The 13,964-nt window shown below is 42.0% G+C and overlaps 1 protein-coding gene across 4 annotated transcripts in view; it reads right to left on the bottom strand.

Annotated features, from left to right (window-relative positions):
* The window catches only part of ASPH (aspartate beta-hydroxylase), a 303,702-nt gene that overhangs the window by 164,331 nt on the left and 125,407 nt on the right, over positions 1 to 13,964 (bottom strand). For all 4 annotated transcript variants that reach the window (XM_073583934.1, XM_073583936.1, XM_073583937.1 and 1 more), the window contains 3 exons: positions 13,320 to 13,358; positions 10,182 to 10,223; positions 7,087 to 7,131 (listed from right to left, as the gene is read on the bottom strand). In XM_073583934.1, the coding sequence (XP_073440035.1) occupies positions 7,087 to 7,131; positions 10,182 to 10,223; positions 13,320 to 13,358 (126 nt within the window). The remainder of the gene's footprint in view (positions 1 to 7,086; positions 7,132 to 10,181; positions 10,224 to 13,319; positions 13,359 to 13,964) is intronic.

The following is a 13,964-nucleotide window of genomic DNA, read 5'->3' as shown; positions in this document are numbered from 1 at the left end:
ATGATGGAAGTCTCTTAAAGAATAATCATTTACCCTTTAACGGCCTGCAGTTCAGCAGGGTTTCTGGTCCTGAGATTCCCACCAATGGCTCAGAAGACCACTGAGAAGTTCACAGCTCAGTAGGCAGGGTGCACGGACTGAGCGACCGCTAGCAGCGGAGTGCGGATTCGGCTAAAAGGTACGGATTTCTACTGGCTCTATATTCCTCTCTGCGTACACTCAGGCTGGAGACATGTACTCCCACAAGCAGACGTTCACACTTCTGAGTGGTGGAGGATTCAGGACCAGGAACCAAAATGATCTGCAGGCAATTAAAGGGCCTACAAAAGGTTTTTTTTAAAAAAAAAGGGTCAAAAGTTTAGTTATTCTTAAAGGTTAGACTTTATAAGTTTGAGAAACACTTGTGTGATCAGGACAACCAGCAGGTCTATGCTACAGGGAGTTTTTAAATCTGGAGTTGGCTCATTAACATAAAGTTGATGAAAGACAAATCCTCTAATTCATCAAATTATTCTGCAGCGATTAATCCCAGGATTAAGAATTAGCAAAACAGATAGCCGAGCACAAGGAATAAAAAAACGAGAGAAGTGAACAGCAAGCATAACCCAATGAACATGAAACACAATACAAAAAAAATAGATCTATATAGAATACATAGGCATAGATTGTTTTGCTCAATTTTGGGTAACAACTCTTTCACTATTCTAATATATACAACAGGTAATGCTGACACTTAATCAACATCTTGGCCCCTTTTCATGAATTTAAAGGAGTTTACAGTACTTTTACATTGATGGCATAACCTTAGGATAGGTCATTAACCCCTTCACGACCTTCAGATTTTCCATGTTAGCGTTTTCATTTTTTGCTCCTTTTCTTCCCAGAGCTTTAGCTTTTTAGTTTTTTTTTGTCAATATGGCCGTGTGATGGCTTTTTTTTTTGCGGAAAAAGTTGTATTTTTGAACGACATCATTGGTTTTACCATATCGTGTACTGGAAAAACGGGGAAAAAAATGTTAAAATGTGGTGAAATGGCAAAAAAAGTAAAATTCCACAATTATTTTTTTTTTTTTTTAGCATGTTCACTAAATGCTAAAACTGATCTGCCATTATGATTCTCCAGGTCATTAAGAGTTCACAGATACCAAATATGTATTGGTTCTTATTTAAGTGGTGGGAAAAAAAAAAAAGAGCGCTATTTTCCGAGACCTGTAGCATCTCAATTTTTCAGAATATGGGGCTGCGTGAGGGCTTATTTTTTGCACGCCGAGCTGATGCTTTTATTGATACCATTTTGGGGTAGATATGATCTTTTAATCGCTTGTTATTGCATTTTATTGCAATGTTGCTGCAACCAAAAAAAACAATTCTGGAGTTTTTAATTTTCTCTTGTTAGGCCATTTGATAGATTGGGCGATTCTGAATGTGGCGATACCAAATTTTTTTTATTGTTTTATTTTGAAGGGGGCGATTTGAACTTTTTACATATTTTTAATCTTTGTAATATTTTTAAAACATTTTTTTCTACTTTTTACTGGCTTCAATAGTCTCCATGGAAGACTAGAAGCTGCGATCATTTGATAGTCTGTGCTACACATAGCAGGGCTTCACGAGGCGGAAATCACAGCAGATCAGCAATGACCACCACAGGGGTCTCCTGTAGCCCCCGGGTTGTCATGCCAACCCATCAGCATCCCGCGATCATTTGACAATTGTGCTGATGGGCGGGATTAGTGACGCGCTTCTGGCGCAGCCATGATAAATGTCGCCGAGAAGGACAGCAGCATATAACATGTTAACAGCCGCGGTTGGATCGCAATTCCACTGGCGGCTGTTAGGGCCACATGTCAGCTGATCGAACCAGCTGTCACGTGCCAGAAAACATGTGGGATCATTGTCGGAGCCCGCATAGAGTGCAGGGACATGACCTATGAATATTATATATATATACACACACACACACACACACACACACACACACACACACACGGTATATTATATCTATCTAAGACAGGCCATTTAAAAGGGAATCTGTCAGCAGGTTTTTGCTATGTAATCTGAAGCCAGCATGCTGTAGGGGTTAACACACAGATTTGAGGGATGCCTCTCTTATCAAGCTCTGTGGTTTTGTTTGCTTGAAATGATTGATGAGCTCCTGGTGCTAAACCTTGTTGGGACACAGCAGCTCCTGTGATAGGTACCTCTCTGTCTATGGATATTGTACCTACAGATTCTGGTGTGGGCGGGGTTAGCTGTCGTGTGGGCAGAGTTAGTCGTCTCAGCTCTGCTTCATTGCCAAATCTAAAAACTCTGATTATATCACAATGGCTGCACCCAGTAATCTAAGTGATACATTGTTGGATTCAGGGTCTCTTTCCCTACATCAAGCAGATAAGGTAGCAAAAACCTGCTGACAGATTAGCCACAACTTCCTCTGCAGAACTTCCCAGTGTCACTGCTATTACAGTAAATAATCTGTTGTCCAGTATATACTTCAAAAACTTTGGCTACTAGGAAGCCAGTTGGTGATGTAACCAATATGGTAGATAGTCATTTTTGCAAAGGTGACAAAAGAACAATCATCAAGAAAGCAGGGTAATGCTAACATCTCTTGAAGAAAATAACCTAATTACCAAACTGATGGTATATATCCAGAGTGATAGAAAAGTGGAAATACAGACAAACTTGCCAATTTTCTTTTTACTCCGAGATGAGGTCACCTGATTATGGTGTCCAAAAACTGGATATTCAGAACTATGAATGCATTTTCTATAAACTAAAATATTCGCTTTATCGATGTTCCTCATCTTAAGGATGCAGTCAGACGGCCGTATTACTCACGCAATGACTGAATTGTAATCCTCGGACTGTCCGGCAGCTCTCCTGACCGGAGTGTCACAGCATGTATTTCTATGCAGCTGCCACGCTCAGGTCAGGAGAGCCGACGGCCAGTTCATGCGATGCGCGACTAATACGGCCGTCTGACTGCTCCTTCTTTATTGTGAAGGTACATGGTTACATCTCATCTTCATCCAATAACCATTTATTTATGGAGAGAGATGTGTGGGCAGGCATGGCTTCCCACACTGGTCTGCTGGCTCTGACTAAAGGGTTCTGCTTCTGCTTGTGATGACTGGCATAGAAAAATAGGCAATGCTCATTGTAAAAAAAAGGGGCTAAAATTATCTACTCCATAAGGAATATGGCTGGGACTGAACAGACAGCAATGCTGCGCTCATCGCCCTTTACTGCTCGTCCAGAAGAAAGCTTGTGGTACAAATCACACATTACATAACACAGACAAGATAAACCATGGAAACCTAAGTCTGCAATCACTCTTTCCATGCATCTGGGATCTAGGTGCCGCCGATATGAAGTCAAAAACACTAATCCCAAGGCTCCACAACAAGGCTCGGGTCACACAACCATATTATCTCTCATCCAATCGAATCAGGCCAATTATGCTAATTACACGCTCATCACAGTACGATCGTAGCGTGATCAGATTTTCTCGGATGAGGAAAAAAAAACATTTCACAGTCTTATGTCAGTCCGTAAAAATCGGACCGCACTCAGATGTCATCCAAGTGCAGTCTGATGTTTTTCACTGATTCATTGTCTTGCATGGCACGGCACGGCCTGAAAATATTGGACAAGTGCACGACCCTACAAAATAACATTGATCTGAGTGCGATCCGATGTTTTGTCGGATTGCACTTGGACAAAAAACACTGTCATGAGCACGAGCCCTATAGGAAAGTAGTTTAGTCATGTTTTCCAGTGTTGTATATAATAATGGATATGTTTTTTCCACATTGTCTACGCAACAAGTATTTTTCAGCACCATGAAAAAGTCTGTATAACCTCTACAAAGATTTATGTAGATTGTGCCATAAGACAAAAAAAAAAAAAAGGACTGATTAGTTATTACTTTTTATGCCCCATAGGAAAGTCAGGGGATGAGGGGAACGAGGGGTCCAAGTGAAAATCTGTGCGTGGATCCAAGGTTTAGCACATACAGATATACCGGATCAATTTTACAGCAATATTGCGATATACAGTAGACCCTGATCACATGTATGTTCAGCACAAAGTCTTCCGTGTGCCGGGAAAGCTTCCTATGTGTACATCAAACCCATCCATCAGTGGATACAACAGTGTACTGTCTTTAGTGCAGTCATCAGAAGTATTTAATAGCGAGCAATACAGTTAATTAATACAACTATATTAAATGAGTTCTCTGGTGAAAACAAGTGATCACCTATCACTAGGATAGGAGAGAACTTTCTGATTGGGGGGGTCCAACTAAAGGACCTGCAACGACCGACCGATTTGGAAATTTTTATATCCCGCTACAAAACGGTGCAATAGGTCAAATGTCTGACCGCAGCGCCATTCATTATTTAAAAGGACTGACGGAAAAAGCCATGTATGACTCTTGGCAGCCCCATAGGGACTGAACGGAGCACAAGTCACAAATGTGCACTGCCACTCCATTCTAAAAGGGATGAAAGGTGCCCATTCTGCAAATCTCACCAGTCAGACCTCCACCGATCGACACGTTATCACCAATCCCATGACTAGGTGATAATTTGTTTTCACCAGACAACATCTTTAGCATAAGAGCCTATGGGTGGCGTATGCCTACAGATCGGTCTGATGTATTTAACCAACATACACTACACACTGTGAATGCCCCAAACAGAGACCAGATGCTTCCCTGCTTTCCACTAGGTACAGAACAAAATATACATAAAAGATGTACCCAAAGTCTCACCAAGGTAGCCAAACCCAAGATCACACAGAACGCTACATGGAGTCTGTGGACTAGAAATACATTTAGGGAGAACTGGGTTATAGGATACATATTCCTTATTACAAGGATACTCTCGAAAATGCTATATAATACATAAAAGGACTATCAGAGAGCTTTTTTTGAGTCCAAATATCAGTAACCATTTAGTCAATATAATTAAATACAGATATAGGTAAAAAATCAATGTCTTTATTGCAAACTACATAAATACCGATAACAATCCACAATAGTAAAATATATGACGTACTCAAGAACAGGCGGGCAGCTATATAACCATACAAGCAATGGTTAGCACCATCAAAAATGGACAAGTCAATTGTCTATTTACAACAAGGTAAGAAAGATAGTAATTAAAGTGCATAGTGCAGCTCTTTTTAAATAACAATGAAATTTTTACATAAATTATGTCCGTGTAAGCAATGCAGGGAGGACATTATAACAAGAAGTTAGAACAGCTCCATTGTTAGACTAATAGATACAATGATACACAGTGTGCCCAATAATTAATGATACAAAGGTACAAAATTAGCATATGAGTGATCGTTGAAACTGCCTCATGCAGAGCTTACCCATGATAAATGTGTGACCAGTGTGCAAGTGCCCCGACGCGCGTTTCGCTGTGGCTTCCTCGTGGGGCAGTGCACTATGCACTTTAATTACTTTCTTACTTTGTTGTAAATAGACGATTGACTTGTCCATTTTTGATGGTGTTAACCATTGCTTGTATGGTTATATAGCTGCCCGCCTGTTCTTGAGTACGTGATATATTTTACTATTGTGGATTGTTATCGGTATTTATGTAATTTTCAATAAAGACATTGATTTTTTTACCTATATCTGTCTTTAATTATATTGACTAAAGGGTTACTGATATTTGGACTCAAAAAAAGCTCTCTGATAGTCCTTTTATGTATTATATGGAGTCTGTGGACGTCTGCAAAATGTCATTATAGGGAACATACAGGGCGAGTATCACCCAGCCGCATCCTCCCAATCATTGCCCGAGGGTAGAGAATATGTAGGATCACTAGCCGTGGACTTCAACCTACCTGACGTACCTTACAACAGGTTCTTTTTCACCATATTTTGTCAATTATAATCTACTCTATATCATGTACTTCAAATAAGGGAATTTCATACCAGAAAGATATCGAGGGCATATCGAGGGCAAATATTACAGACCTTCTACTCTCTGTCTCTTGGCTTTATACCTCCATACAATGCTGATGTCTGATCACTAGCTGTAACTCCCAATTCATCCTCAGTGTAACAACATTGAGAACCTCAGGGACAGGAAGCAGTGCCAAATTAAGTTTCCTTGGGGACATAAACCATTCATTTGCCGTCCTTTGGGCAAGCACCAGCCTCATTATCTGTCAGGACACAACACAGCAACAACAAATTCATTTGTGTATCCAAGGCCGTCCAGAGGCACCGGATTAATCCCCTCAGCAACGTAACGGCAGCAGTTTAGCCTTGGTTTCCCGACTATAAAATAACTAATTGATTTAGGATTGTAGGTTTGGATGACATCAGCGTTGCCTTCACTTATCTCTGAGGACTAAACTCACGGGTTTCACTCTTATCCTCCAGAAGTCAAGCTTCCCATTAATCCTAAATTCAGCTACAGAGAGTACGGAATGGTGACGGCAACTCAGGACGTAACGCAGAAGTAACGCCATAGTAACCTGCTCCATGAGATGCATGATCTCATGGAACAGTGATGAGCAAGCGTGCTGGGATAAGGTGTTATGCGACCATGATTTGTGCGCTAACCGTGTGTCGAAAAACATGCTCGAGCCCCCGTGGCTGTACATCTCGTGGCTGTCCGACAGCCGCAAGTGTGTCTGAATGAGCTTCAACTCTTTTCTGTATTTTTAGGAGCACCTCTGATTTAAGACCACAGACCACATCAAAGTTGAATGTGCAGCGGCACAAAGAGCCAATAAAAGCCAAAAGGTGCAACATTTTTAATGGGACCCAAACCATAAAAATGATGCCAAGCCCCATATACATGCATTTAAGAAATGAATGTCATATGAATCCGTGCGATATGACGGTACTGATCGCATCATTCAGGTAGAACAATCTGTGTAAGACTTGAAATGCATGGTCTGATCCATCTACAATCAATGTGGGACAATAAACCAGGTAAAGGACACTTGGCAATAGACAATTCTCACCCTCGTAGTCTGCAATATGAGGGTGCTTTATTGCGTAAATTAGAAATTTCACCAGATAGTACCAGAAGATCAAGCAAAAGAATTTACCTGCATGTTCTCCGTGTTGACCCTCTAAGGTCTCCACCTCTTGTTCTGGAAGAAATATTATAAATATTTAATTTAATTTAGCAAATGCATGAATAAAGCAAAATCCCTTAAATGTCTCTCTATTCCCACACTCTTGTAGCACAGCCAACTTTCCGCAATAAGAAGTCAGATTAACTTCCTGTAGTGAATCCAATAAAGGCCGTGTCCTAGTCTGCGTTCTGTTGAATTTTTGATAATCCCAATAAAGAGTAATAAAGAGGATTTCTTGTCTTGTCTGCCGCACGTTCACAGTGGAAAGATGGACTTCTCTGAGACTCTAAATAACTGCGAAATTAATAAACCAGCTGATCCTATGTAAAACAATGGGAGACACCAGATCCATGATCTACGGAGAACTGAACAGTAGGGATGAGCGGACCTGTGGATGTTCAAGTTCGTCAAGTTCATTCAAACTGTAGTATAAAGTTAGAACTTGAGCCCGAAACCAAACTCAATAGAAGCCAATGGGAACATGAACGTTGGTGCTGTAAAATGGTCATAGTAAGGCTAGTTTCACATTTGCGCTTTATAGCGCAGCGACGGCCTGCGCACGGCCGCCGCTAAGCCCCACCCCCTGCCGGCTCCCTGCCCGCCCCATCCGGTCATCGCCGCCTACTAGCGCACATGGGCGCTTGCGATCTGCGCACCCTATCTTTAGCATAGGGTGCGCAGATCATGCGCTGGACGTGCGCTAGCAGGATTTTGCCGTGCGCTGCGCACTTTTGAAGGTGCGTCGTGCGCGCTAAAATGCAACATGCTGCGTTCGGCGCACACGGGCGCACCTTCAAAAGTGCGCAGCGCACGGCAAAATCCTGCTAGCGCACATCCAGCGCATGATCTGCTAAAGATAGGGTGCACAGATCGCAAGCGCCCATGTGCGCTAGTAGGCGGCGATGACCGGATGGGGCGGGCAGGGAGCCAGCAGGGGCGGGGCTTAGCGGCGCCGAGCGCAGGCCGTCACTGCGCTATAAAGCGCAAATGTGAAACTAGCCTGAGAGCTATGGGGGCTGCAAAAGGAAGTTAAATGGGAGTAACAGCAGGACACTTGCCCTGGAAAGTTCGGCATCAAACTTAAACAGTAAAACGGACATCTGGGAACAAGTCCCTGTTCGGAATTCGGCACCGAACACTAGGTGTCCGGTACGATCCCTGGACTTTACAGTTCGGGTTCACTCATCCCTACTCAACAGTGTATTTAGTATGCAGCGGAGAAAGAAAAGTAGGATAGGCAGAACAAATGTAACACATAGGATCACCAGCATTAGGATTAGGAACATACGAAGCAAAAATACTAGCTTCTGGTTTTGACAAATCTTTTTGTATTTCACAAAGAGAGCGCTAAGCTCTTCACACCCAGAGTCTGTTTTCACCTTCTTTTACAATTCTGACCAGTGTCACGTTATGAGGCAATAATTCTGGAACGCCTTAACGGATCGTAGTGATTGAGGTTTTTCGGGACACATTGTAATTTAGGTTAGTGGTAAATTTAGGTATTTTTTGAGTATGTGAAAATACCAGAATTTTGGTGAAAATGTCACAAATTTTCAAACGTTTAGTTTTTATGCCCTTAAACCAGAGCGTTATATCACATAAAACAGATAATAAATAACATTCCCCACATCTCTACTTTATATCGCCATCAGTTTTGAAGCATTTTTTTCCCCTAGAAAGTTAGAAGGTTAACATTTTATCAGCAATTTCTCATTTTCCAACCAAATTTACATGACTTATTTTTTAGGGACCACGTCACATTTAAAGTGAATGAGGGGCCTATGTGACAGATTACACCCAAAAGTGACAAGATTTTAAAAACTGCAACACTCAAAGTGCTCAAAACCACATTCAAGAAGTTTATTAACTTTCTAGGTGCTTCACGAAATAAAAGCGATGTGGCAGGAAAAAAAAAATGAAAATTTTACTTTTGTCCACAAAAATGTTGCTTTAGCCCCAAATTTTGCATTTTCACAAGGGTAACAGTAGAAAATGGGACTATACAATTTGTTGTGCAATTTCTCCTGAGCCTTGAGGACCTCAGCTATCAGTTCAGCTGGCAGCAATTGAGCGGGTACAGCTCCTGTGCCCCACACAATCACCACGACATATCCATATGTCAACGATTGGCAACCTCTTCCCGACCATGACATACGGGTAAGTCAGTGTGTGAAGGGGTTAAAGGGCTATGCCCATTTTTACTAATGGATATTGTCAGATTGTTCTTACAAGCACTAGCACTTTTGCAATTTACTGCTTATTAAAATGTTCCGCCATATATGAGCTATTAACAATATTGTTTTCTTTACTACTGCATTAAAGCTGGCTGTGATTATTTAATCCCACAATCCTTGTCAGGTTCAAAACAGTGCTTACAAGCTTAATGGAAAAGATCTTGCAAGCACTGGGCACTTTAAAGGGAATATGTTACTAAGGGTTTGCTACCCCATCTAAAAGCAGCATGCTCTAGGGTAAGAGACCCTAATTACAGGGATGTATCATTTACTGGGCTGCTTTCTGCTGTTTTGACAAAGTCCCTGTTATATGGTGCAGATCTAGCAGTTCTCTGAATGCAGAGCTCTGTATAACCCCGCCCACATCACAGATTGGCAGCTTTCTGTGTACACTGTGCATAGAAAGAAAGCAGTCAGTTGAGGGGCAGGGTTATACAGACCTCATGAATATGTAGTACTACATGACAGCAGGTTTACTAATCCTCTAGTGATAATCTGCTGAAAAAGCAGTGAGTTTATCAAAACTACAGCAAGCAGCCCAGTAAGTGACATCACTGGAATCAGCGTCTATGTCTCTGTACCATGCTGCTCTCATATCAGGCGGCAGACTCCTCGAACTGGTGAGCCTTGAGACCCATCTCCAGCCTATACAGAGGATGCCATGTGCACATCTGGCTTAGAGTATCCTTTGCAGATGTGTCCACACAAAATTGTAGCAGGTTAGGAATATGGTGTCGTGCTAGAATTCATTACAACGATTGTATGATCACATGGACACAAAATATTATTAAAATTGATAATAACACTAAAGATGCAAATGGGTACACAAACCTTCTGCTTTTTCACTTGGCCTATCATCCACAACTGGATTTTCTGCAAAATAAAGTATTTTTATTAGACACTGTAAAGATGGGGAATATTTAACCATTTCTTTTGTAGTCTGAAATATAGCTGCAGAAAGTGATGATATTGCATGTTCAGCAATAAAACAGATTATTGTATTTTTCCCATATAAACGGTGTATACATAAAATATTCTTTCCACAATTTCATGAAAAAAGAAACGTGGTCTGAAAGGACAAAAATACTGGTAACCAACAAGTCTAACCGGACATAAAGGCTATGAACACTAACACTTTCTAAATAGTCAGCATTACAATTAAGCAGATTCTGAATACCTACTGCACATAGCTAGCTGTCCTGCTGCTTCTAGCACAGTTCTGACAGCTGTTCCTGGCTGTGCCCAATCTCTCTCTGCTCTCCCCTCCCTTCTCTTAAAAAGGTTGTCCGGCTTTGGGGTACAAGCATTCTCTGGTGCCGGGAATGGGAGGTCATGCGACCACAATAATTCAAATGGCATACTGCATGCCACATTCTGACTAGACTGAAGACCTTGTTCAGTTCACTTGTATTGAGCGGGTCAGAGCACGTCTAGTCAGCATGTGACCAGCTGCTGCGGAACCAGAAAATCCAGGGAGTGCGTGCTGACATACAGTGATTGCAGACTTGGACCCGAAAGCCAGGCAACCCTTTTAAAGGGTCTCATAAGGATCAGGTTAATGAATGTTGCTGGTTGAACCATCATTTCATGAAAAGAGCTCAAGGCCAACAGTGCTATACATATTTCAGTCCATAATGCCCGTTAACCTGGCCATGTTTAGTGACACCAGGTGACAAACTAGCAAACTTTCTGGGAATATTCTTTCAATGATAAATCGTTAATGGTTGAAAGATCTTTTCTTTTTTCAAAACCTTTTTGGCTGAAAAAGGATTGGTCGGCTAAAACAATTGTTCCTTCTTAAGATTTTGCTCTTTTTATTAAAAATAATCTAATGCGTATAAAGTCATTTAGAGTTAAATATAGGAGCAGAAGGAAAGAAGAACAGAGTGGAAAGGTGGAAAAATCGTGTAAATCGGGAGACGTGCACACAGCAGTGCGACCTGGCCGGGGGTAAATCACAGCCTGTGTATCTGCAGGAAAAGAGAAAGATCCTAATGCAGAAACTGCATGGGGAGGCGGAAATTATACTCTACAACATTAGTAAGGAGAGATGCCTCATGGGCTGTAAGAGGACAAATCAGTAACTGCATCCTGTGTGGATCACTGGGAGGCACAAGTCCACATAACACAAGTCCCAAAACAGGAGTTGCAAATTGCATATCACATATCAGGGTGTAATGACCAGGCCAAACGTTCCCTGCTATCCACCCCCACACAGTGTCAGCAGCCGGAGGAGTTATGACACACACCGGTCTCGGGGATAACAGTTGCTTTTACTTCAGCAGGAACTGGAATTATGGGAACTTGGAACAAATAAGGAACAGTCTCTCATGGGTAGTCCAGGGCAATTACAGTTCACACTTAGGTACTGAGATGTGATTGGGGTCTGGAGCTTTAAGAGCACTGGACTGTGTCTTATGGTAGTTTACAGAAGGAGGTAGATGCAGCAATTAGAGGTTACAGACCTGTACTCGGGGTTAACTCCACAGTGTGTCACGGGACGTGCACAAGTACTTATAGGTGAATGTAGAAACTGTGGTGAATCCTGTCATAAAGACTTTACATGTGGTGAATCCTGTCAGCAATAGAATGATGTCTGTACCGGTTAGAGGGAACTCAGGCTTTTACGCCTGCAGGATATCTTGAGGTAAAAACCTCCTCCACGTGTGTTCTGCTCTCCCTGAAGGCATCCCTCAGACTAAAGAACATTCTAGACTTGCCTGGAAAAACAGCTCATATTGACCATGTGACTAGGAGCTGGCCAATAGGAGACTGAATTCACATCTCAGATCCTTACAAAACAATAATTCAGTCATTGTACACCTTCACCATTAGATGGCGACAGAACACAGTAAACGAGAAATGCATTGCATCTAAAATGAAGGAGACTAGAAATGGAGAATTACAGCTCACAAATAATGTAGAGAGCCAGTTAGAGAGTGAGCAGTAGTGTACAGAAGCTACTCACAATTCAGTATTACTTAAAGGGACAGACACACTCTGGACTGGGTCACTACAAGGGGGTCTGAACATGAAAGAAGGCATATGGTAAAGCCTTAATCTTAGTGCCACTAGTTTTAGTGGGTTGGTCTGGTACCTAAAATGTCCTTTCTAAATATTTATTTTTATACCTGAACCACTTTATAATTAGCTTTATTATACAGTTCCCTGCATTTCTCCCTATCCCGCTAATCCACAAATGCATTTTTTCTTACGTCACTTGCTGTGACGTTTCGTTTGAGAGGAGTCTCAAATAGGACATCACAGGAGGCTGGAGCTGCACTCACTTCCTCACAGCATCTATCGCCACTCCAGGAACAGGATGTGATCAGGGATCGGCACTGCAATTACTTTCTACAGTTTATTACATCGCCGCCCCCTCTGAAGACGTCTTGGGTCCTAGAAGCAGCAAGCGGGTGCTGCACTCGCTATCTCCGCCGCTGCATTTTCTAACTGTGAAAGAAGACGTCGTCAAGGGGCAGAGATAGAAATAGTGAGTGACACCAGCACTGCCTCACAGCTTCTAGCACCGCCCTCAACCAAATCATCATTAGGGGCGGTGATAAAAGCAGTGTGCGACACCAGCGCCGCCTCACAGCTTTTAGCACTGCCATGAAACAGATCACCATTAGGGGTGGTGATAATAGAGCGACACCAGCGCCGCCCCACAGTTTCCAGCACTTCGATGAAACGGATCCTCGTTCGAGGTGGTGCTGTAAACAGAGCAAGACACCACTGGGTCACAAGAGCACTGGAAACGGCAAGTGTCATCCACTCGCACAGTTATGGTCACTCCTGTGTTTTGATGCACACACTGACTTTTAAAGTAGCCTTTCACTTTTCATTTCTATTACATAGGGGAAAAAAAGAAAAAAATAAACCAAAAAAAAACTGTTACGGTTAACAACTATAACATTGTGTGAGCAGAAACACATCATGAATATCACTGAAGAGCGATCTGATCCTTACCAGGTACTTCATCCTGCTCTACTTCGGCATGATCGTGAGCTACAAGAAAATGCAAAGGTTACTGCAACAGGTAAAGGGAACACAGAGAATGCAATAAAGAGGCGGACAGGACCTTGCCGTAACTCGTCTCCTATGACACGTTGCTGCACAGTGCCAACCTCAGTACAAGCGATTGTGAGCGTCGTACAGGTAAAAGGCTCTTTAATTGCGACCTATCTATATAACGCCACCACAGACGAAGATAGAACAAATAGCATGTAATATTGGTGCAAAAACATGGATATATTAAAGAAAACTCCTTCCAGACCAGGCAGTTTTTCCATTTTCGAACATTTGTCTCATCTTTTTTTCAAGAGCCATAATAGTTTCAATTTTCCATTGACGCAGCTGTATTCGGGTTTGTTTTATGAGAGATGAGTTGTGGTGCGGAATGAAAGGATTCATCCCACCATATAATATACTGGAAAGTGGGGAAAAAATACCCCGTGAACAAAACGCAATACCGCCATTAGTTCTTGGGTTCAGTTTTTATAGCATTCATGCATGGTAAAATGACCAGGCACGTTTCCGCCAATGGAGCTATATGAGAGCTTGTTACTACATAATATACACAAAAAAAGAATACAGCAGTGCTCTGCAAGTGCC

Source organism: Dendrobates tinctorius, unplaced genomic scaffold (assembly GCF_039654945.1).
Source record: "Dendrobates tinctorius isolate UK_male_01 unplaced genomic scaffold, ASM3965494v1 ptg000082l, whole genome shotgun sequence".
Classification (NCBI taxonomy): domain Eukaryota; kingdom Metazoa; phylum Chordata; class Amphibia; order Anura; family Dendrobatidae; genus Dendrobates; species Dendrobates tinctorius.
The sequence above is the reverse complement of the archived record's forward strand: the minus strand, read 5'-3'. Positions and strand labels throughout refer to the sequence as shown.